Source organism: Xiphias gladius, chromosome 1 (genome assembly GCF_016859285.1).
Source record: "Xiphias gladius isolate SHS-SW01 ecotype Sanya breed wild chromosome 1, ASM1685928v1, whole genome shotgun sequence".
Taxonomy (NCBI): domain Eukaryota; kingdom Metazoa; phylum Chordata; class Actinopteri; order Istiophoriformes; family Xiphiidae; genus Xiphias; species Xiphias gladius.
In genome coordinates, this window is record NC_053400.1 from 21,793,064 (window position 1) to 21,819,367 (window position 26,304).

The following is a 26,304-nucleotide window of genomic DNA, read 5'->3' on the forward strand; positions in this document are numbered from 1 at the left end:
CTAAGGCTTTATTGATCAGTTATAAGCCATTAATAAGAGCAACTTTTGGGTTACCAGGTTGTGAAAAACCAGGTAACCGCGTCTCCTGCTGATGATTCATTATAGTCAAGTCATTAATAAATGCTCATCAGTTTCTCACTTTCCAATGAGTCATCATGTCTGCAGATACAATTGTTTAAAAGTAATTAATTAACTATTCATTCTGCAGTTATAGGTGCTAATAAAGTAATTACTAAAGGACAATTCGTCTCTCATCATGTAACAAGCCATCAGCAAAAATTAATACGTCATTTGCATGTAATTATGGTATAAATGTTAAAAAGGCATCAATGAATTGTTTTGACAATAATCTATCAAGCCTACAGTAAATAGTCAATAAATGGGTTGTTGTCCTGACCAGAAGGTTGGTGCTCAAATGGTCCATTTGAGGGTCTATGAACTAATGCATGTGCAACAACTTAATTTACACTCCGGCAACTCATTTGCATCATAGTTACCAAAAAGACAGCCCCAATCTTACTGTGCTATGCTTTACTATTTTTTAACCTTTTCTTATTCGCTGGTTTTGACTGTAGTGATTTCTGAATGAGATTTCTTTTAATCTGTCAGTAAAATCTGTTTTACTGACAGATGAATCTGCTTTGGTGTGGCTGATTTTTTCTTTTTTTTTTTTTTTTTTTGCCATGCCCCGAGTGGAATTTCCCATTCAGGACAATAAGAGACTGAAGTGAACTAAAGTGTACAGCTGGAGGAGGATAAGCACCAGCCCGAGAGATATTTCACAACCTGGAAACCCAAGTACTGTTACTATTAATCATTTATCAACCATTAATAAAACAGTTGGTTACAAGTTGTTTATAAAGGGTGGCTTATTGGAAAATGGTACCACTTTCTCTTTATGAAAATGATGACATAACAGTTTGCTTTCCTGTCACGGAGTAAGCTATGAAACATAAAACAACAAATTTTTAAAATTTGGTACATGTGTGCAATATCGGAAATGGCCACATGAGGTCCTCGTCGTATAGAAGACTTTGGTCGCACTGTCAGCTCCTCCTGTTTGTGTTTTTCTTTTATTCTGAAAGGTCATACAGGTAACCTGCTCAGTAGGCTATAAAAGGCAACATGTCTAAGAGCTTTTAAACCCTTTTCATAGACCACCATCTCTCCTTCTCTCCCTCCCCCTCTCTCAAACGTACACACCATTTTGCCGATAAAAAAAAAAAAAAAAAAAATGCCACTCCCCTTTATGTGTGCCTGGTATTCTCGGGTAGCGCCGCGGAGCCCAGCAGGGCACAGCCTGAGTGGGGATCGCCTGTCATGTCGATATGACCCATCTGCCCATCTGATCCGGACCAGGCTCACCGATTTCCGTGTGAGGTCGGCCGGTGCTCATCGCTCCGTACGGGATCGCGGCGGCACCCGCACTGTCTCCCCCCGGCTCTCCTGAGAGGGCGAAGAGCCCCCCGGAGTAACAGCGCCAGCCGCTATGAGGCAAATAACGGGAAAGGCGAAGGATGAAACTTTGATCGAGCTGCAGAGCGCCTCGGATTCACAGACTGGAGGTAACTCAAACAAAAAAAAAAAAAATGCTCTCGTTAACCTTCCACGGCGTCTGGGAGTCACGAGGAGGTGTCCCAATCTTAGCCCGTATTATTTGCCGTAAGTGCTGTGATACTGCTGGAGGGAGCTTTACTGGCGAAGTAGCATACTTACATGGCGTAGGACTAATCCCTATCCCCCCCAAGAACTGATCCCCCGATTAAATTCAACTTCTGAAGAAAATACCCTCATGTCAGAATTGGGGCCCCTCGATCACTCTCGTAGACAACCATAAAAAAAAATTAAACAAACATAGTAAGCTCCCATCTCAGCAGACAAACCGTAGACTCCTTGTATCGAAATGTGATTTTTTACAGACATTTTAGGGCCCGTAGAGTCTCACTCTATTACATATAATCTGGCTACTTTGCCTGTGCGGGCCTTTTTTTCTCCACAGACTATTTAAACGTTTCATGGTATGCTGCTTACTTTTTGTCTGTTTTTTTTTGGAGTTGTGTGCTTTGTGCCAGTTTGGCATCTGTCTTCCCCACCGGGACCGCGCGCGATGACGTCACGCGTGCGCGTAGAGCTGGAGGTCTTGGGATGGACCTGGGTTACCTGGGGTCACCTCAGTCAGAGGTCTGAACTTTAGTGGGCACTGCAGCAGCAGGATGAACCCACCATTGATAAAGGGCTTTTCTGCACACAGTAGAGTTTATTCCGGCCGGTGTGTGTGTGTGTGTGTGTGTGTGTGTCTGTGTGTGTGTGTGTGTGTGTGTGTGTGTGTGTGTGTGTATGTATGTGTGAGTCATCTTACAGCAAGTTAGCAGAGATCCCATGACTAGCGCAAACTGACCGTCTGGGTATTCGTGCGTGCAGACTGTGTGCGTGTTTGTGGGGGTGTTTACTCTTTCCCTTTGCACTGCAGGAATGTCTCTTTAAAACTTAAGATTGTGGGGTCAGCGAGGTCAAACCGGCCAAGCTGAGGCAGATTTGTAGGATCTGGGTTAATTAAAGTCACACCTATCAGTCACTGTCACCGTAAAAACCCCGTAGCATCTCCATATGTTTTGCAGTGTAGATTAAGTTAAATTGACAAAAGGACAAAATGATTGTAAGTGAACCATCAGAGTAGAGACGTCCATGTTTTCGTCCTCTCTGTGATTTGTCAAGCTCAGTTTTTGCATCCATATCTAATAGGATTTTCTCGTCACAGTCAGGTTTTCGCTGACTCTTTACTAAACAGCAAACCCCTTTCAGTCTGTGCTTTCAGACAGTGCTATCATTAGCATACATCTGGAGGTTTAACACGCTGGCCAGTTGGCCTGGTCGTGGATATACTTTCAGAGATTAGTGTGATGTAATTAAATTGGTTTGACATTATTTGTAATGAGTTGAAAGTTTCCACTTCCATAGAGCGCCTCAACTCCTTACAGTGGAGGGCCGTGGTCCGTCCTGCATTATGCCTCCCATGGCTCCCATAGCATAACGCAATGTGAAGATGACATTGATGTAGTTGCATTCTCGCAACATACGGTAGCTGCTAAACAGAGGAAATTTCCGATTTTGCACAGATCCTTCTTCTTACATTTGAGTTATATACTATAAGAAAGTTCCGTAGTGTAGTAGTAGTCCGTAGTCTGTGTTAGTGAACAGTTTACTTTGTCTTTTGCCAGAACAGGGACATGTGTGGTTGTGTTCTCCCTAATATTTAAATGTCATACATCTACGGTTAAATGAAAAGTAAATCGAGTGTGGAAAAAGGACAGTACAGTAATGATTTGTCCAGCTGATTTGATGTCCTAACAGTCGTATACCCGTCTACTTAACCCATGTTTCACTTATTTCGGGGATTAAAATTCCTAATTTGAACCAGTCGCATCCTCTTATTGACATTTTAAACTCCATACTCAAAATGTGCAGCAGTAAACTTGTCATGTTGTTCATGTCATACAGTTCAGGAGGCAATTTGGTTCCAGCAGAAATCTGCAGGTCAGGAATCCATAACACGAAAAGCAAAGCACACATGAAGTGTACTGCGTGTATTGACTGATCCTATCGTTTGACCCTTGCTCGTCAGACTCAAATGCATTGGAAAAACTCTGGTGTTCTTGTTATAAAGGCAGCACTGTATTTTAATGAAGATGGCTCAGAGAAAGAGAGGCTGAAGTTTGCATTTAGTCCTGAAATCAAACTTCTTTTTTTTTTTTTAGAATCACTGGCCTTAATTGTAGATCCAATATGGAAGTCCACATGGCCATTTTAAGGATCAATGTGATGTAATATTTTAAATGCATGTTAGTAAACAATCTATACATTAAGATTTAGTTAGAGCACTGCTCTGAATGTGATCGGAACATACGGATTCTGTCATCTCTGCTACAGGGAAGTAATTTATGTAATGTCAAACTCATTTCAGGTTTTTATTATAGCGGCTCTGAATACTGTATGAAAAGTAGCAAAAATGACTCTAGCCCTCTTGATAAGTTCATTTTGATTTGCATACATCCACCAATAAAATATTGGTGGATGTATGCATGTATGATATATGCTTGACACCTCTAGCAAACTAGCTGTATGTATGTCTGAAATCACCTCAGGAAAAGGAGGCAAAAGAAAGGAGCAGGTGTGTTTGGCTTCTTTTTCTTTACCTTTCTAGAAATGCAACCGAGTATATGAGTTATTCCAAGTTAAGTCTTTCGATATTTTAACGATATTTTTAAAAATTTGTCAGTTTAACTGTAATTAAAATCTGTAGGTCAGTATGTTATAATAGCAAACAACCAATAGCTCACTTGTCTTGTAGCCCTACTTGTCTGCCTAACAGCGGGATGGAATGGCCGAGCAAGTGCTGAAAATACTGCATCACCAAGGGAGATGAAAAACGAACATGATTTAATCCCCAGCATTCATGTGGTATCGGAGTGTGTTCAGTGAACATAATGAAGTCTCAGACATTTTCCATTTGCAACTCCAACCTCTTTATTGTGTTGATCAGCGAGTTGTTAATAACCACACATGCCTGTTTATCTAGGACGAACTGTGGGTTAATAGACCGTTATCAGGGCAGACCTTTAGCCACATGTGAAGGGGGAAACAGAGAGAAGAGGAAGGGTGTCTGTCTTCACCTTGCTCTGTGTGTTTGGAGTGTATTCCCGTGTTCACAGCTGGCCAAACAAGGATTTATAGAAAGTCATGACTGATGTTCCTACTACTGGATGAACACCAGATGTACTATGACATTATATATAATTTGGTGGATGGTTCTCTAAACCTAAAACACTTCATTGTCACTCAGTAAGTTTGGACTCAAAGTTTTTCAGAAGCGGGTTGCCAGTCTTTTTTCCTTTTTTTTTTTTCTTTGGGCATCAATCAGGTACAGTCAGGCATTAACTCTTATCAAATGACTTCCCCTAAATCAGTCATATTTTAAGGGATTTGCTTCCATTTAAGGTGATTTCACTCTGCTATCTGCAAACCTAGTTGTTTAAGTCATCTTCCAGTCAGAGGTGACACAGAGCCAAAGAGTTGCTATGGAAACAGGCCTCGTAATTTCATTACCCCCTTTGATAGAAGCGTGATATTGAAAGAGACGTGGAAAGCAACCAAGATTTCCTCTCAGCGAACTAGAGGAGAGCTACAGACCCGAGGAATTGAAAAATGGTATTTTAAGTGGATTATGTTGTGTCTTATGAAGATAGTACAATATTCTCTCTACCCTGCACATGGCCGTCTTGTGTATGAGTTTTTGCTCTTTTTACACTCTTCGAGGTTTCCGGGGATTGTCCGGAAATCCTGATGATAAGAAAGGAAATTTGTACTCGTCATGACAATAACAATACAACCCCGACCCCAAGGCAAACACAAAAACTCACACTGGAAACACACAACGTTGTAAGAAGAAAAGGGGAGTTTTTTCTTTGTTTTTGTTTTCAGTCCTTGCTAATCTTCACTCACAGGGTTTCTAATCTGCAACTAGTTGGTATTAATTGGTATTAAGTTACAATACAATTTTTGACAAATTAATATCACCTCAACGTTCATTTGGCAGCTGTTCTGAAGCTGACCATTATATCACACGATCGTCATCGGCAGACTTGAAAGTCAAATTAAAATTGAAGTTTCTTTCAAGACAGCACAGGCACGATGTCCTTAGAGCACTCATCCACAATTCCATGACAACTGCGCAAATACCATTTGCCAATTAAGATACTCGTGATACGTCTGAAAGGCCCGGGACGCCTGCTAAATAGACCTTGAGGTGAGATTGTTTCGTCAGCCGCGGTTTCCAAGATCAAGAATGAACTTTGAAACTCGTCAGAGTTTTTGTTTTCAACTCTTAGCAAATACGATTCCACAATTTTCAGGGTGTGTTCTGTGCCCCATGTTTTCACTCAACTGCTTCAAATTCATATTTGACCAGAGCAGTTTATGAATTTTTCCCTTCGTGTATAGTTGACTGACTTGACAGGAAATGTGCTGGGAGAGATAGCGAGGATGTTGTGACCTAGGCCTCTAGGACCTGTGTTTTCGTTGTAGCATGATGTGCACTACGCCTGCTAGACAATAGATCATCATTTCATATGTGAGTGCCTGCCAGTTTTGCCTAATGCACCCTAATAATGGAGACTTTCTGGTACCGCATAGTGGATGACTTGCATTGTGATTCATTACATTTCGACCAGACTACAAAACCTTAATCACATTAATATTTCATGAACATCCACACACGATGCAGCCAGGCCTTTTGTTTCTTGTTCATTTTGCATTAATAAAACCTGCCTGGAGGGAGACAGGGCTTTGGTTAATACTGTAGTCTGCATTTGCTGATGTGCAAGGCAAATCAGTGATTTGAAGAGGTTTTAATCAAATAAAAAAGAGGCATATCTGATTGAGAGGAATAAGCAGGGTGGTTTAACTGAGCGCCAGCCTCCTGGAAGAGCTACACAAGGGCTAGTATTGGTACAGGAGTAACCCCCACAACCTGCTTGACTCATGATAAAAAGCTATTTGGTTTTTCATTGAATCAAATATACGCTACGCATTACACTAGCAGAAGTGCTTGTTTAGATGCCTTGCTACAAATGGAAGCCCTGGTTGATTGCCAAAAGTGATACAATGTTCAGATGGGCTTTTTTCGGTTGTTTTCTTTTCTCTGGATTGGTTAGTGCAAGCAGGCCCAGGGCACTGTTTTACAAGTGAGACGCTTTGGTGGATTAAGTCCCCACTGAATAACCGTGCATGTTTACCTCTCCCGACCCACAGTTTGACACTGCCTCCTAACCCATGTCTGTCTGTCCTTTCAAGATGGTCCTGCAGTGCTGACCGCATTCAGGATAAACCTGCACTCAGGTACGGGCAGATCAGGGGGCTTTATGTGACGCCTGTCTGTCCATCCTCTCATTCTTATCCTCTGCCGTTTCATCCATTTTCTCGCTCATCATGCTGAACTCTGCTCGGTAGCGGACCACATTTTTGTTTCTGTTATGACCGTTAATTCTTCGCTGCTTTCTGGTTGGTCCACTAATCAGACCCAGATGCCTGTGTTTCTATCCGCTCTCTCAGATTTTATCTCAGCTTCTATCTGTATCTGCAGAGCCAGGCCCCTGTTAGTTAAGTGTGTTGTGTCCTGTGTTCATGGCTGGCGTGTCAAATCAGCACTGATGCATGCGCTCATATACTCTAGGGAGGCATGTGCCCACGGTAACGTTTGAATTAGGGCTGGGCGATTTGACAATGTAACCTGTGAAGAGATGTAAATTTGTCAACCATCAGAGACTCTGATAGTCATCTCGTTAATATCGCTGGGTTTTTAGAAGATTTTTGCGTCAGTGTGATGATGTAACTTGACCTATAAGGTATTCAGTTTTCTGGATTTGCAAGAAAAACACACAGTCCCGACTTCTTATTTTATCAATAAACAGTTACTCAGTCAACTTCCCAGAAGGTGGGAAGGTTAAATACACCATTACAGAGAATGTTATCCATATCGCCCACTCCTAGTATCAGTGGTACATGTGCACAACTGGTGAACAGCGGTGGAAGAAGTCTTGATATCTTTTATTTAAGTAAAAGTGGTAGCAAGCAATTTGTAAGCTGGTCATATTTGTATATGTACAATTTTTTTTAAAGTAACTAGTAACTATTTCTGTCAAATAGATATGGTTTAGGAAAAGTAAAATATTTCCTTCTGAAATTAAAAAAAAAATTTCATGTAAATTTTCATATAAATACGCAAGTAAAATACAAGTACCTCAAAATTGTACCTAAGTACAGAACTTGAGTATATTACATTCCACCACTGCTGGTGCACATGTGCTTTTAGCCTTTCAAGTGTCAGAAATGCATGGCAAATTTATGATGACTTCTTGATGTTGAAAAATATGCATTACGTATTGTGCTTGTGTTAGTGGGTAAGTGGGTGTGTGGGTGGCTGACATATCCTTTCACATCCTCTCCTCAGACAAATACTAGACCCTGGATGTTGGTTCAGATTGAGAAATGCAGGTTCCCTTTTGTTTTGATGACTCACTGTGGGATACAGTGAAGAGGCCCGCTCTCCTGCCACCTACTCATGCTGGCACGCAAAATGAAACTGTGGATCACTAAATATGCATCTCATTCGGGTGCTACGCTCCAGGGGTGCAGAAATTAGAGGCGGATTTTCTGCCCAGAGGCAATCAACATCATAGGGCATTTTGGCACGATGCAGCTGGGCAGTAGTGGATTTATTTGCGTTGAGGGAGAATGCACAGCCTCTGCTTTTTTTTTTTTTTTTCATCTGCATGATCTGCACATGCCTCTGGGTATTGATACATTTGTCTTGAGTGGCCTACTATTGTGATATACTGAACACCTATGCTGTAGAGTTCCTCCTCTGATTTCTTCAATTATTCCGAAGTGAGGGAGAATTGTCTGGCCCTACTTCTGATCACTCCTCACTGGCCTTCTATGCTGTGTAAAGGTGAGAAAGCAAAAGTAGACCTCTTGTCTTACAAACGCGGGCACATATTTCTCTATGGGCCCGACCTGTGATGGTTTTAAATTGAGGACTGTGGGAATATCGTGGGTTATCTTCCAACAGGTTGCTGGCTTTAAGAAAAGATCTGAGGAGACGTGGGGTCAGACGCAAGAAATGCTTTTCCACTGCTCCAAAACATAGCAAACAAACAAACAAAAACAAAACACGGAAGTCCTCTATTAGGGTGAACATGTTGAACAGGGGGAATCTTGTAGTCTTCCAACTCCCAGTACCCTTTTCTACAGAACAGCAGTGGTTAGATATGCACGTTTTTTGCATGTGTCTCTGGACATAATTAGGGCATTTAGGAAAAGAGACGGGTTGATTGTGTCTTTGATTAAGCCTCACAGCTGTGAAGGTCCTTCCCGCCTAATTAATGGTATTGCACAGGTCTGCTCCAGTTTTGGTGTCTTGCAGGGTGGCGTGTACACTCCACCAAGTGTTACCAGACTACTGGGCAGAGAAAGAAGTATACCTCACTTATGCCATTCATACTGTCGGGGCTTCTACATTAGCTTGTGGATTTCTGTTGCTGCCATATCAGGGAGCAATGCTCAGCCGGAGCTGACCATTTAGGATTCTAGTTCCCTCTTAGGTCGAGATTACTGGCATAGTTTTTTCAATAAACTGGCAATCTGCTGGTGGATGTGTTCACGGGAGAATTTTCACAGCTACTGTAGATAGACAGTAACTGAAGAGTAATTGGGTTGCCTGGCTGGAAAGTGTGTTAGAAAACACAGTACACGAGCTTTTCTTTCAACTGAGTTGCAATTTGGTTTGTTTGCATCCTCATGAGCCACAGTTGCAAGGATAATTTTGCATTAATGCATATGTGTATGATTTCAATAGACAGTAGTTATGAATTAAAATGTACGCCCAATTGTGCCAGTCGCTGTCTTTGTGCTGTAGTCTACTGTTGCTGCTCAGTTATACGCTCTGGCTTTATGAACCTGTCTTCATTTATTCGTCTCTCTCCGGAAGTACACACAACACACTGCTGGGCCCTTGCCTCTGTTTGCTCAAGCCAGTATCTGATAAATGGCTGTGCTCAGTTGGAGTGAGACCAAACAAGTCAGACAAAAAAAGGAAAGAGAAAGAAAGCTAAGAATAGAGAAAAAACTCAGCCGCACAGTTAAAGAGGCTTCCCACGAGCCCAATGGAAAAATCAAACCGTCATCTGGCCTTTATACACCTCAGGGAATCCCGTGGTCTAACTGATACGCCATATTTACATTCCTTCCTTGTGAGTCCACATGGATACACCGCAGTCCCTCTCTCATTGGCTCACACTGCTGCCTGTCAGATCATTACGTCTAATCAGAGGCAGCCATCTGCGGGCCTGGGCTGAAGCTGAAGGAGGCTAGAGATCTTTGTCTCCTTTGTGCGCTGAGTGTGTTTCATCTGGGGGGAGGTTGGACTTCTGGTACAGCAGCCCCCCGATCCCCCGCTCCTTCCCCCTCTCTGATGTCCTCATGCACGTCCCTACTTCCCCCACACAGGAAGTGTAGGCTTCCCACCATTCAGGACTAATAGGTGGAGCAGGCAGCGAGCAGAGCAATGCGACATGAGCACGTTCCCTCTGCCAGAGACTGCCACGCAGGGAGAGAGAGAGAGAGGGACTGCTGGAATGCTGTGTGCCATTGTGTTAGAAATGAAGAGAAGTGTATGTGAATGTGTGCCGCTGCCTTCTTGTTTCTCAGCTCTCTCTCTCAGCTCACATAAATGCTTACCAATATGTTAAGAGTCTGTAGCTGCCGATGTTGCCAAGAGACCAGGATTTTTATTGGGCGCCTGTTTAATTAGATTGCCTGAGATGCATGTGCGGCCATAACTATAGTTGGCTGGCGGATTGCTCTTAAAGGGATAGTGTGATTTGGAGTGAACCTTATCATTATTATCCTCCACATATCCTGTGTGGATATAAACAGAGCTTAACCTATCTTAGCCTAATTACTGAATGTTGGTGGGGTAGGTAGAGAAGAATAGCTACTCCATTTCTAAAGGGTTTGATCCAGTGCCTGGGCTAATGTATTATCTAGTCTACATTAACATGAACCATCAACAAATCGGACTTATTCAACATTAGGGATTAATTTGTTTATACCACTCAAATGTAAAATGACCCAGAAAACCTGAACAATCCCTTGTAAAACTAGAAAATGTGTTCAATAGAGCGCAGACCTCCACCAAGGCCAATGTCAAACAACGAACACCAAACTTCAGAGGAAAAAATTCAAATTCATAGTAAATAATCCGGATGTGCACCAAAATTTAATAGGTTCTTTCTAGGCCCATGTCCCATCCCTCCACCAAGTTCGGTGCAAATCGGTTCAGTACTTTTTGCATAATCCTGCTGACAAATTTACCACAAACACACAGACAGACACAGGTGATCACATAACCTCCCTGGTGGAGCTAATTAAGACACAGGCATGACAAGTATCTGAGGGAAGATATATAACATGACAATGGACACAGACACTTGTAATTCAAAATTAACATCTTTAAGTTGTTAGACCATTTTAAATTGTGCCCCCTGATCTTTATTAATAACCAAAGTTACATTACAACCTGTTGCTGTTCACACATTTTGTTTAATGACTCACTCAAAACACAACTGATATATCAACAATACTTCCACTATTGTTTTTTTTGACACAACAATTACGTACTGAAGACTAAATTTTGAAGCTGGGGCAGTATTGGTATTGTACTCAGTTGTATGAAATGTAGTTACCTTTCTACACAAATTTCAGCTTTGAATACTTACTGTACCTGCTTCTGTACATATGACTGATGTATTTCTTTTGCAGATGAAAATAGTGGAGATGGTGTCAGTTCATTATCTGAAAGAGGGACACTGCCTGGACACACAGAAGTAAGTTTCCATATATATCTGTGGGTGTTTCAATACACACACACATGGAGAGAGAGAGATATATATATATATATATATATATATATATATGTATGTGTGTGTGTGTGTGTGTGTATATATGTGTATATACGTATATATGTGTACATACGTATATATGTGTATATATATCTATATATATATATATGTATGTATGTGTGTGTATGTGTGTGTATGTGTGTGTATATATATATATATGTATATGAAGTTACAGCCAGCAGTTGATTGACTTAGCTATAGACTGGAGGCTAGCTAGCCTAGCTCTGGCTGAAGGGAAAAAAAAAAAAAGCTCATCAATTAACACACTATATGTATCTTGTTTGTTTGACCTGTACAAAAACCAAAGTCTAGAAATGACAAGTTTTGCTTTTATTGGTTGGTTGGTTTCATTGGTTGATAAGACTAATCAAATTTAACTGTACACCCCGAAGAATGCATTTTATTGCAATACATTTCTATCATCAAAATAATTCTGATCGAGTTTAAATTAAAAGCAAACTCTGGCTAACAGTGTTTTCTTTTACCTAGTTCCATGAGAAAAATAAAATGTATGGCAATGTAAAGGACTACAACAATTAGAAATAGTTAGAATCAGGCCATTTAACTGTGGGGCAAAGTAAATGCATTTTTGACAAAATGACAAGCGTAGACTGAAGGTTTACAGTAGTATTTTGAATTCGGGGATGGTTAAAGGTTATGAGATACATATTGATATAGTGATCTACATTATTGTAACAGCACTGCAGATAAAGGCACATACTGAATATTGTAGACTCTGATTACAGTGTATCACATACTGTAGACCACTTGATCTTGAATCCATTTTCATAATTTGATCATTTCCGGCAAGAGTTTGCTGTTTCCAAAGGTAGAGACAATAGTTAATGTCTTAGACAAGGAGATTAATGCTGTGAACAGCAAAAAGTGGTGGTTTCTTATATAGAATGACCATAGATGTCAGTTGTGTCAATAAATGAAAACCATAACATTTCCACATTAATGGAAAAAAAAATTGCGTAAAAAATTTGAAGTGTCAGCGTTGAGACAATGACTGAAATACAAAACGTGATATAGTACATGTGGAGCACATTTCTCCTCCACCATCAACTATTTTTGTATAATGACAGGCTGTGATTGTACAGTGCCCAGAATTTCTTTTAGTTTTGTGTGGTTTTTCTACAGTCATCATGGCCTCCCTCTAAACCTTTCTCCTAAGGAAACAACATCCTCTTGAAATCCTTCGCAGTACGATCCAGTTTGTTGACAAGTGAAAATCTATTCTCTGAAGTCAGTAGTTTACAGTAACCTGACTTAAATGTATAATTCTGGCACACAGTGTGCCTCTCTGTATATCAAATACTGTACCTCCATCAGTGTTAAAGTCTGAGTGCGTTATGTCTCGTCTTCAAGATTCTGCCAGTTACATTTCTCAGTATCTGTTGTACAAGTATTGCACGTCTCTGTTTGCTTTCGCTTCCCACTCTGTGAGAATGTGTCATTTTAACCCTGTTGTTTGTCCTTCAGACAGACAAGCTACAACCAAACAAGGACACCGTGTTCTTCAGGGACGGAGTGCGAAGAATAGACTTTGTGTTGTCTTATGTAGATGACAAGGATGGAGAGAAGAAACAGGTAAATGTAACAGAAAAGTGACATGTTGCTTGACTACTCAGCATTTTACGGTGTGGCATGTGGTGCTGCTGCCATTATTACACTATTTACACCCAGAACAGGAATACGTGGTACAAGAAAGAGGAAGTGTAATATATTTTTCACGGACGTTTGTGATCTGAAGCAATTATTATAATGAACTGATTTTGAAATGTATAAATGAACTGCAAAACTGCAGGAACTGCAAAAGTTCGTAAAGCTGTATACTGACAGAGAAGTGTAGATACATGAAGAAGATGTATGAATACATGCAGTTTATGTCACATGACAGGCAATACAATACCAAACAACAAACTCCCACGGTGATGAAGCCTCACAGAATTATCACCTGAATCTCCAGCTCCCTTCGGCTTTATGGAGCTTTAAAGGGAGTCTAAGCTCATTGTTTAGCTGTCCGCACTGCAGCTTTACTGATTTGGTTCACTCTCACCGCCCTCATAGCGTCATTTTTGGTCACAGCAGGCAGCTGTTGTTGACAAAAAAGCTCGAAAAACCCACTGTACACTACCTGCTCAGCACCAAAGGGCAGACAGACAAAGGCTGTGTCCGAAATCACTCCCTCATTCACTCGTTCACTGCTCCCTGTATAACAAAGACTCAATAGTTTTGAGGGTTGCCAGGTCTCGGTTGCCAGGTTGTGGAAAATCCTCCTCCTGACACTGCTTATCATTCAAGGTAGCTCTGTAATTCATTAGGGAGACCTCTCCAATGGATTGACTGACTGACTGACTACCCTCTGGGAAAGGGCTGCAAGACATCTGGCCCAAAATCCATTTATAAAGAGCTTATCTATATTTACAATATGGTTCACATTGTATGAGCATAGAGTTCAACTAGCTGTTGATCTACAGGCAAAACCTACAATAGTTAAAATGTAGAGAGAACAATACAGAAAATCTTAAATGTTAATGGTAAGCGCTGTTGTTTAAGTTAAGAAGTTCCTATTCCTATGTTTGAAGAAAGACTGTCTTGCAGCTTGCCCTGTTTAAATAAATTGTTTTCAATACGTTTCTATTCAGCTATAACCCAGATATAAATGTTGGTAAACCATCAATAATTCATCAGTCATCATTTGCAGTTATAAATGATGGTATGACATTAATAAAGGGTCTGGGTTTTCTCAACCTCTAATGAGCCATTAGCAAAAGTCAGTCACCTGCAGTTCTAAACGCTAATAAATCACAGGTACAATTGATCAAGTCGGCAGTCGTAAATGTTAATAAGCAGTTTATAAATGGATTTTAGTTCAGATGTCCTGCAGCACTTTCCCATCAGAAAAGTGGTCAAACAGTCTATTGGCGAAGTCTCCCTGATGAATTAAGGAGCTAAAAAGACAAGCAAAGTGTTCTGTTGGAGGAGGATTTTCTACAATCTGGCAACCCAGTAGTTGTTCTTATTATTGGTTTATAACTGATCTATAAAGCATTAGTAAATGGTGTATTCACTGTTAATAAATCCATTAATTACATCTTATAAACCCTTTGTACACGGTGCCTTATCAGATATTGGTACCACTTTCACTGGTGATGTTTTGTTTCTTCCTTATTCAACAGCTCTATAGTTTTGTGAATCCTGTTTCCTTGTTACTGTGTCTCTGATTCATTTTCTTACAATATCTTTTGTCTAGCTAACATTTGTTTATGGAATATCATTGTTGAAAGGAAAAGTCTTGAACCACTGATATTGGCAGAGTTTCTGTCCTGGTCCTCCTCAATCTAAGTGAGACATTTTTGACCTTTATTAATCTCGGGAGACTTCACTAAGGGTAATATTGTATTTTTCATTAAGGCCCTTTTCACACTCACACAGCTGCACAATCGAACCAGAGTGTTAAAAATTACTCCGTGCTCACAGGCTGAAACAATTCATTGGTCTTTCTGGAAGGACAGACGTTTGTTATTACAGACCAAAAATGTGGAATAGCTTTCCCATGAATATCAAATCAAACATGCAACCTCTGAAAACTGCTTTGAGAAACAGCTTAAGACTTTCATTTTTACCGTACCACTTATAGATCAGTGATAAGCTATTAATAAGAACAAGGTCATGCCCCCTGTTTGACCAGTTGCCATGTCCTCTCTTTGGGCAAATCCATTTCTGAGAGTTTCAGATGTCAAACAAACGGTCAGGTAGAATGAATTGAAAAATGCCTCAACTAACAAGAGACAAGTTTTTGCAGAGGAACCTGGGTCAGGGGCTTTATTGCATTTCAATCACGTTGATAGGTAAAGTAGAAAACATGCTAAGACCGTGCAAGTCTGCGTGGCACTCATGCTCGTGATTTGTGTGTTCATCCACAGGAAAGGAGGAGAGAGTTTGAGGCCAACCTTGAGAAAGCAGGACTGGAGCTCGAGACAGAGGATAAAGCAGTAAGCAATTCAACCACAGAGTAACTGCACCACCTAGTGGCTACTTTGCTGAGGCACATCATATTCTACAGCAAACGTCTAACAGGGATGGCTCAGTATTAGACACATTACACTGCCATCCTTAAGTGTTTTAAGGCAATTGTGTAAAAATTCTTCACAATTAGTAACAATGAGACTTACAGTATGTTTCCTCTGTTCTATTTATGCTTGCATCAGGACTCCAAAGACCAGAAGACATATTTCCTGAAGATCCATGCTCCATGGGATGTACTGGTCACCTATGCTGATGTTTTAAAGATCAAAGTTCGCTTCAAGGAGAGTGATATCCCCCATGGTCAGGACGTCCCACTGGAGTGGCTCTTGCATCCTTTCCGTCTGCCAGACCACATAATGCACCCACAACCTGACTATTTCACCTATCCCTTCGACAAGAGCAAGACTGACTTCTTCCTCATCAATGACAAGGATACATTTTTCCCACCATCCACAAGAAACAGAATTGTGAGTACTTCCTCTCTCGAATCGGAATTCACTTGTTACCTTGCCAGTTTTTCTTTTGAGTCTTAGATTTTAGTATTTATGAATGAAAATGCTTTCACAGGTTAACCCAGTTTAACTCCCAGAATTCTTCTGGACGGCATGACTCTTTCGGCTTTGCTCCACAGTGTTAAAAAAGGCTTGTGCAACAATGAAGCTAAATGCATTCAGCTAAAAAGTTCAAATGGATCCAAATCCCTTAATCTCTTGTTAAATCCCTTCCTTGCTGTTAGGTGTTCTACATCCTGGCTCGTTGTCCGTACTACAAAGAGGGCTGGAAAGACAGAGGCAAGACGGGAATCAAGCGATTACTCAGCAATGGGACCTACACAGCGGCCTTTCCACTTCACGATGTAAGACCACATAGAAGAAAGAACATAAATATGCAAAGGTCAAACAATCAAAGAACATTTACTCAAGTGAACAGCAACCTTTTGATACTGCCACTTTAGCACCATTTTGTGAGACTTTTTACCTTTACTTCATAACACTGGGAGATCACTGGGTCTACTTTTATCTGAAATTCCTTGCAGATTAAGATTCGATGTGCAAGATTTATGATATGATGCATAGAGTATAAGTAACTCAATTCCATATTAAGGACTTAGAATGATCCCTCAATCAAACGCAACATTAAAATGCTGCATACATTTTAACCCATGATGATTAAACACATTGACAGGAGCAGTTCTGTAGAACGAGTACATTTTACTGTTACTGACTTATTTTTCATTATATCAGTAGTTTATATATATACATATTTTCTTTTCTTTCCGAGAACCTCTTCTTTAATTTCAAAAAGATCTTTTGCTCGACTGCCCACATTCCACTGTTTGTTTTCCTTTCAGTGTCGATACTGGAAAAGGGCAAGAAATGCTGAATGTGAGAGTGAGCGCTACATCTTGTACAGGCACTGGGCAAGGTTTCTTTGCTTTTACAAAGGGCAGCCTCTGAACCTCATCAGGTAAGCGAGCAACACCCGAAAGAAGTCCGATTTTGTCCTCACACAAGTTTTTTACATTAATCACTGATTCCGATGTTGAAATCTGAAAGTTGACTTCAAAGTTGACTTTAAAGTGATTCTTTGGCTACAGGAAGTACTATGGGGAGAAGATTGGGATCTACTTTGCCTGGCTGGGCTTCTACACAGAGATGCTGTTGTTTGCAGCCATCATGGGCCTTATATGTTTTACCTATGGAGTGCTCAGTTATGATGACAACATATCAAGGTTAGTACCACCGGAGGGCATCAGGGAGCTTATCACTATATGGCCAAAAGTATGTAGACATGCAAACATTACACTCATATGTGATTGTTGACTAATTTTGTTCCAAAACCGTGCACATTCATATGCTGCTATAACAGCCTCCACTCTTCTGAGAGGGCTTTCCACAAGATTATGGAACCTGGCTGCAGACATTTGCTCCCACCCAGCCACAAGAGCATTAGTGAAGCCGGGCACTGATGTTGGGTGATAACGCCTGGCTCACAGTCTGCGTTCCTGTTCCCTAACAAAGGTCTCTGATGAGGCCGAAGCCTGGGCTCTGTGTAGGCCAGTCAACTTTCTTTATGGACCTGGCTTTGTGCACGGGGGCATTGTCATGTTGAAACAGGAAAGGGTCAAACTGCAGCCTCGAAGTTAGAAGTACAGTATTAACTAAAAGCTCACTGTATGTTGTGGCATTAAGGGTTCCCTGAATTGGAACAAGGAAACGGAAACCATGACGAACAGCGCCAGACCAAAAGTACACTGTCCACGTATTTTTGTCTATATAGTGTATTTGGTAGGAATTAGTCTTCCTTTTTACCCAGCACAAATCAAATTGAAGGACACATTTCCATTAGGCCTCAAAGACTGATAGACTGATTTAGACATTGCAAGACAAAGACGATGGCCTGTTCAGAACGTAATTCTAGATGGACAACGTCACATTTTAACAGCACATTTTGAATACATACTGCTATATATCTCTTTGATTGTATTTATTTATGTTCATTGATTTTCTTTCTCTTTCCAGCAAGGAAATATGTGACGCCAATATCGGGGGCAGCATTGTGATGTGTCCTCTTTGTGATAAAAAATGCTCTTTCTGGAAGCTCAACTCTACCTGTCTCTCATCCTGGGTAAAACATTTCACTTGATATGTTGTTTTTTTTAAAACCACCGATAAAATTTATGTTTATACTACATAGTGGAAGTTTACATATGTGTGATGCTATGTAAGTCAGTTTATTCAAATATCTGCAGACAGATTCAAAAGAAAAATGTAACAATGAGAAAGTGTTGAAAAATAGTTGTCTTTAAACTAACGCATCATTTTTTATCTCCTATCATGATTGAAATATTTTGGTCAACTACATTTAATCATCCAGAAATAATAAACCATACAGTAAATAAATTGTATCCTGCTGAGTAAGCAGTATGTCACCCTTTTTATGCCCAGCATGTCACTTCCTCTGCTTCTCTAAATAACTTATCCTTTTCCATATTCTCTCTCCCAGCAATCCCATCTGTTTGATAATGAGGGAACGGTATTCTTTGCCATATTTATGGGGATCTGGGGTAAGTGTCAGTCTGTGCTGCCCTTACCAATGTGCCCCCTCCCCCTATGAAACAGATTTTCACAGTTAAAGCCTTTTCACACTGAAGCATCAACCGTTATCCATACTGCTTCAGCCCAGAACAACTTGCCAGCGCAATTATGTTGTAATGTACAAGCAGTTGGCCAGCCTGACCAGCACAGTTCAGGCCAAGAGTGCCTGAAAACTGGTGTTACGCACAGAGAGTCGGGGCACTGCTTGAAACACGTAACACTTACAAAAACACAGTCACTCTCTGTTATTAGTTGATGCAAAAAGCCAAAACTTGAATAAGGTCATAAAAAATCTGTCCAAACAATGGATGGACATACAAACACAGTCACACAAAGACCAAGTTCTTATCGTACAACAAAATTTATGTTAGGTGACTCCCAAACTAAGGTTTTACAGCTTTTTGTTTCACTCCTTGTAATCAACTTGACAGTGACTCTGTTTCTGGAGTTCTGGAAGCGGCGTCAGGCCCGGTTGGAGTACGAGTGGGACTTGGTGGATTTTGAAGAGGAGCAGCAGCAGCTTCAAATCCGGCCAGAGTTCGAGATCAGATGCACTAACAGGAGACTCAACAAGATCACTCAGGTGCTTTAGAACCTTCTACAAATATGACAAAAAACATGAAAAATAAGCAATTTGAAAACAATGATTTGAAAACAATAATAATAGTAATTAATCTTTCAGGAAATGGAGCCCTACCTCCCCTTCCCCAGCAAGTGTGCTCGCTTCTGCCTCTCTGGAGCCACTGTTTTATTCTGGGTAACTGAATATTCAACTCAGTTGTGTGTGTGCTATTTACACTTCACACATATATATATATATATATAGCGGGTAATTCCATGCTTAGTCACATACCGTCAACAGCTTTATGTGTGTGTGTGTGTGTCTCTGTGTGTGTGTGTGTGTGTGTGTGTGTGTGTGTGTGTGTGTGTGTGTGTGTGTGTGTGCGCGTGCGTGCTCTCCGCAGATTTCTCTGATAGTGGCCTGTATTATTGGAGTCATAGTGTACAGGCTGGCCGTGTATGCTGCCTTTGCAAGTATCATTAAAGACCCTATGAGGAAGATCCAGGTGGTGGGCAGGTTCATCACTCCACAGTTAGCGACCTCTGTCACTGCTTCCTGCATCAACTTTGTCATCATAATGATCCTCAACTTCTTTTATGAGAGGGTGGCCATTTGGATCACTGATATGGGTAAGGAGGTTTCCTCTGACACTCAGTGAATCAAAGAAAACTGAGAGCCTAAACACAAATGACAGGCGTGTACAACACAGTCAGTTTCACCATTTTGTGTTTTCATACTCTACTATCCGATGTCGATTGTAACATGAGATCATCTGCAAATTGCCGGCCTCCTGCAGAAATCCCAAAGACCCACCTGGAGTATGAGAACCGGTTGACCATGAAGATGTTTCTGTTCCAGTTTGTCAACTACTACTCCTCCTGCTTCTATGTGGCCTTCTTCAAAGGCAAATTTGTGGGTTTTCCTGGTGGATACTCATACATTTTTGGCAAATGGAGCAAACTGAGGAATGAGGAGGTGAGTTGTTTTTTTTTTTTGTTTTTTTTTTCAGGCCCTGCATTGGACCTAAATGACACATTTCTTACAGCAGCTTCACAATCTGAGGGCTATCAACAAGAAGTCCAACAAAATAAAAGTGTGTTATATACGACTAAAAACCTCTTGCTGTCCCAGTGTGACCCCGGAGGTTGTCTGATTGAGCTGACCACACAGCTGGTGATCGTCATGGCTGGGAAACAATTATGGGGGAACATTCAGGAAGCTCTGCTGCCGTGAGTCCTATCCAATCTTTCTCCTCCGTGCGGCCTGTCACCTCTTCATTATTCAACGTATTCATCCACTCAGTGTAAAATTAGCCGTAAGCCACAACAAGACAGCATTTTTAAAGCACCGATCTTATGTATAGTGTCCCTGAAGCCCCAAAAAAATTGAATTTATTTATTTATTTTTCTTACACAAACAAAATATAACAGAGCGCATATAAGTTGTTAACCAGCGCGGACAAGATCAATAAGTTGTGTGCACAAGTTGTCATCATGGGGTTACAAATAGATTTACCACGTATAAATATCATTTCCCACCTTTTGAGTTGCCGACATTCACACATCCACATCAAAATGTCAAAAACTTTTATTTTCGCCACAAAAGACCGTAGAATTTTAAGTTTTGTCGCTCTGTCACAAATACATGGGAATGTCCTTAGAAGAACACATAGCCACACATTTTTAAGAACTGGTTTAGCCAACAGAGGGTCCACACGGGTTTAGACTATGTCCTTAACTGCATCCATGATCAGTTCTGTGGTCTCCAGAAGATTCATAGCTTCAGATGAAGTCACCAAGAAAATGCTTAATTTTTGCTCGGTTCACTGATTTCACTGGAGACAGAATTTGTAAAAATCTTAGTTGAAGTTAAAATCTTGGTACATCTTGGTATGTGTGTTAATTAGTGTATTGACGGTGTCGGAGTCAACTTCCAGGCAGTGACCTGAAAGTTACTGGAAACTACGTAATGGAGGAATTGGAAGTGCTGAGAAGCCGCCCCAAACTTTATTGCACTCTTTCAGATAACTTTTTTCTATTTAAATAAAGACCTTGTGCACAGAACATATGGAACTTGTTACCAGAATATGATTGCATTTTTATTTTGAATTGCCCGATTCAGCCAATGACAACAGAGAACTGTAACTTTTTGTAGGTACTGTCCTTTCATTTCATTATCATTTCAACATCATCGCTCTCTGGAAATTTCTTGTTTACCAGTCCAAAGTCTGATCTTACCTTTATTTAATTATTCCCAGATTGACATGTGGTTCTTCTTCATGGGCTCCTTAATAGGTTGATGCGTAACTGGTGGAGTAGCCGAAGGGCGCGGCACCATCCTGAAAACCATTACAGCCGCTGGGAGCAGGACTACGTCCTACAGAACTTCAGCCAACTGGGCCTGTTCTATGAGTACCTGGAGATGGGTAAGATTTTTCACTGGTCTGGCTGCATGATATATGAAATTATGAATTACAGGATCACATATTTTTACAGACTTATTAGGTAACATCCCCTGATCACAGCCAGCCGTCTCACTTCCCTGTTTTGCACTTTCATCACTCACTCCCTCCAATTGTTCTTCCTTGTCTGTCGTTTCAGTGATCCAGTTTGGCTTCATCACTCTGTTTGTGGCCTCCTTCCCCTTGGCTCCGCTCCTGGCTCTGTTCAACAACATCCTAGAGATCAGGGTGGACGCCTGGAAGTTCACCACCCAGTTCAGACGGCCGGTGGCATCCAAGGCTCGTAACATCGGAGCCTGGCAGGAGATCCTCAATGCGGTGGCCATTTTGTCCGTTGTTACCAATGTGAGTTTTGTTTGTCAGTAAATGTGGAACAATGTAGACATGGAGTCGTTTTTTGTTTTTTTTTCAGAATATACTCACTTCTACATTTTCATAAGTGTTTGGCTACTGAGTTACAATGCTATTTTTTTGACGATGATCTAAATAAAATGTCAAATTCAGTGTCAAATTAACTCTTTTTGCAGAATTTTTACTTCGCCGTCAAACAGTCTATTTTACAGCCTTTTGGTCCTTGCTTGCGTTCCAGGCTTTTATCATGGCGTTCACTTCAGACATGATCCCCCGGATGGTCTACCTGTATGCCTACAGTAAAGGGGCCAGCATGAAGGGCTACATCAACAACAGCCTGTCAATCTACAACATCTCCCAAAAAGCTAGGCACAGCATGCTGGAGGAACCCAACTGGTTTGATAACTCAACCGCCACCTGCAGGTATCAGGGAAAGAGCTTGTTATGCATCGGGCTTTAGCGATGCTCAACACTGTTCAGAAGCGATCCCAGTGACTTTAATGTACAGTGATATAAAACAGAGAAGACTAGTAAAACCTCACATTGGATAAGCTGAAAGCAGAGAACAATTAAAATTTTGTTTGATATTTGATCATGAAAATTGTTGGCGATTAATTCTCTGTCAACTGACTAATTGATTAATTGACTAAACGTTTCCATCCTAGTGTTTTGAATGCCAGTAGTTTTATCAAGCCAGAAGGGTGAAACTATCTGAATGAATATCTAAGTATTTGAATTGCAAGTGTTTACACCTTGTTGCTGGAGCTGTAAGGTAAGTTTTGAAGTTCTAGACTGTAGTATTTTTATATGAATATATTATTCGTTGTATGATGCCCCTCTTCGTGTTGTTTTGTACAGATACCGTGACTACCGCTACCCTCCAGGCCACCAGAACGAGTACACTCACACCATGCAGTACTGGCACATCCTGGCAGCCAAAATGGCCTTCATTATAATCATGGAAGTAAGACAACGCAGTTTCTTCCTACCTTACACGCTAAGAATAAATGCTCAGAATCAATGGAGGAAATCGATGAAACTTTATATCATGTGATAATTCCCCCCTCTGCAGCATGTGGTCTTTGTGGTGAAGTTCTTCGTGGCGTGGATGATCCCAGATGTCCCGTCGGATGTGAAGGCACGGATTAAACGAGAACGCTACCTGATTCAAGAGTACCTGCATAACTACGAGGTGGAGAGGCTCAAACTCCAGCTGAGTGCCAGCTTCCTCACAGAGCCACAGTCAGAAATGTCCTCGAACAGGGACAGGCATGAAGTGTTGTCCGAGTGCCTGTAGCCCCTGCTTCACTCCTCCATCTGATCCAAGCCAAATATGGACACGTCTGGGAGCTTAATAACATCCATATACAAGGGCTTTTGTCTTGGAGATAAAAATTGCTATTATCTTTTATTTTTAAACGGACATTAACATCTATTAAGATATACTCCTGTCTGTATAGAGGCATTAAAAAAAAAAAAAATCCAATGCGACATTTCACCTTGCTTACGTACTTTAAATCAGTGTCCTGAGTGGACGAAACTCTCCTGTGCCAAAAAAAAATTGTTGGAAGGTGTTGGGATGGAAAATAACATCAAAGAGCGAAGGAGTGTAACTGCAGGTTGTATCATTCACCATGTAATGCATTCACACTCTCCATTTGTTAGGACTGAACGATTCTGTAAGTGCCGATAGAGTCCAAGTTTGTGGTGTAGTTACCCTTTAAAGAGCTGGTTATATTTTCTGCATGTGATGCTTCTGAGAATACAAGATGAAGGACTGAACTGTTTAGACAGGACTATACGTTATGTGTCAGTTGTGGTTGGAAGTTCATATCATATAACTATGAATGTAGAAAACACTCAAACTTATAATGTTTAAGTATCAGATATGAAACACATCTGTGTATAGTATAACAAATAATATAGGTGGTGCTTATTCCTAAGACAGTTTCAATATGTTTCTTTCTAAATCATTTTTAAATATGGTAGCCACGTAATGTTTAATTCTACTGATCTGTAGCTGGGCTATAAGATTGTCAGTTTTGCTATTTGAGTGTGTCACATTTAGGTAAAAGCTCTTAAAAACTGTGCATTTGAAAACCAAGTACCTCCATTATACTGCAGTGATTCCACCCTCAGTCAGGGGCTGCAGCAATATGGTGGTGAGACAGAAGCTGCAGGCTCATCGTGTCTCATCATCCAACTGTATTTCCAACTTGCTCCGGGACCAATTATAAGACTTGTACCAAAAGAACAGATTACATGAAGAAAATGTTGAAAGATCTCTTGACTGATCTTCTGTTTTAGTACAATCAGTGCGTGTGGATGAGTTCGGGTTGATCATGTGTCGGCTTTAATGCTCCTTGTGATAAAAAAAATGGCCTATATTTCTGTTTTCAGATTTCACATTATCGGTGTCTCCATATGCTGTAGGCACAAACAATTGTAACCTTGATTTCAGAGATATATATAAAAGAGGGGAAGCTCTGGTTAGAATGCATGTGAGTGAGGATTTCAGTGAAAAAGAAATACTTAATGACTTTTAGTACCCTGTTCATACTCTATAGCCGGGTACTAAGTGTTGCTATGGATATAAAGAATATGTTATCTTTTTAAATTGGCTGTAGATTATTTATGTATTGATCTGTTTCTGCTCTGTAGCCTGGAGCATTTGTGTTTATAGTTGCTTCACAATCCTCTTTTTAAGATCTTTTTTTAATCACATTACTTGCAACGTCTAATTTCTTATTTTATACTATTCATCACCTCATTCAAATGACCATCAAGCAGTATTGCGTAGTTCGGTCAGTTCTTCAAGTACATTTTATGCTATAAATCACTACTTTGTCAAGGGACCAGACAAGTAAAAATCTCCAACACATTCTGTGGGAGACCTGATTATATTTCTTCACATTACATTAGTGATTTTTCATATACATTGGGTGTTTTTTTGTAAAAAAAACTGCTTAAGCTTAACATGCATTTGGAATTTTCTGTGTTTGTATTGACACTTCTTTGTGATATATACTGTAAATGATGCAGTTTCGATTCCAGCTAACAGCAAATTATATTTGACAGTCAAAAAGAAAGCCTGATTTACTCCAATCTCAGGATTAAAGAACTTCTAATGTTTGTTTAACATCTCTTGTTGACACAGTATGCGGATGTCAGGTGTGTGCAAGGGGTTAGAGCATGATCCTGCAAGATGCATGATGTACTGTATTACCCAACAAACAAATGCCTTAAACATCTTTGTTTACTTGTCTTGTATGAGTCAAAACCTTTTTCATATCATTTGTTGCTGCTGCTAGTCTTTTCAAAGTAGTTGTTTTGTCGGGTGTGATGTGCATGAATTGCTGTTACATAAATATTCTATCAGTTACATTCTAAGCTCATTGTAGCCTATTGTAAAAAAAAAAAAAAAAAAAAAAATGCAGTAAAGCTGGTAATATTCACAATAAATGAAGAAATAACTAGTTTGGTTTGAGTTTTATTTGCACATAGCCCATACAACAGCACAAGACCAGATAACACAAGTCAAACAGATGTGACGGATACGGCAAAGAAAAGGGCTTATACTTTACATGGACCTTCCCCTAACTTAAAGGTCGCCTCCTGACATGTTTCAAGACATATAATAATACTATCTGACTGTCTATTACCTTTTTCCACACAAAAGATCAATAAACTTTTGTTTCAAAAGTTTAACTGGTGGAGACAAAATGTCTCCTACTTCACTGAAAAGCCCATTCTCATTATTTCCCAAACCACACTCGTGTAAGTTGCATGCTGGCACACGACTGGCTTCCGCGCCAGTTGTGGTGTTGTAAAGTCCTACTTGTACGTGTCGTCTCAAGCTCAGATTTCAGGTGAGCACAGAGAATCTTTGCTGCTCCAGAAGATGAAAGTAATAACACCAGACGGCTTTCTAGTGTCCAACTCTGCATACACAGGTCAAACATCACAGGGAAGTTAGAATAAGCAAAACACACTTTTGAGTTGAGGGGGACCTTAAGGGGGAAAAAATCATAATATATATAAAACATGATCTAGGAAAATACATAGAAATAGAAAGAAAACAAACGACAACAGAAGAATTCGGCACCAATCGTTTCAAGATAATCTTACAAAAAAAGACGAAAAAAATACAAAAAAATTCTTTGAGGGTTAGATTTACGTTAGAGCAAGGTGCACTGTCGTTCGTGACCACCAAGTGGCGCCCAATACCCACAAATAACGGCACGGATGGCTTTCATCCCATCGTTAATCCTTTAATCTCAC

The 26,304-nt window shown here is 40.5% G+C and overlaps 1 protein-coding gene across 1 annotated transcript; it reads left to right on the plus strand.

The window, feature by feature from the left end:
* Window positions 1–1,285: 1,285 nt before the first annotated feature.
* On the plus strand, window positions 1,286–25,455 carry ano5b (anoctamin 5b). Its single transcript, XM_040128150.1, has 20 exons — window positions 1,286–1,565; window positions 11,377–11,441; window positions 13,002–13,109; window positions 15,449–15,517; window positions 15,734–16,018; window positions 16,288–16,407; window positions 16,903–17,018; window positions 17,149–17,283; window positions 18,074–18,179; window positions 18,558–18,618; window positions 19,081–19,232; window positions 19,332–19,406; window positions 19,615–19,840; window positions 20,008–20,186; window positions 20,343–20,440; window positions 21,506–21,636; window positions 21,812–22,017; window positions 22,262–22,446; window positions 22,882–22,987; window positions 23,096–25,455. Exons 1-20 carry the CDS (start codon window positions 1,490–1,492, stop codon window positions 23,318–23,320), a joined length of 2,724 nt encoding a protein of 907 aa, XP_039984084.1. The 5' UTR covers window positions 1,286–1,489; the 3' UTR covers window positions 23,321–25,455.
* Window positions 25,456–26,304: the final 849 nt, after the last annotated feature.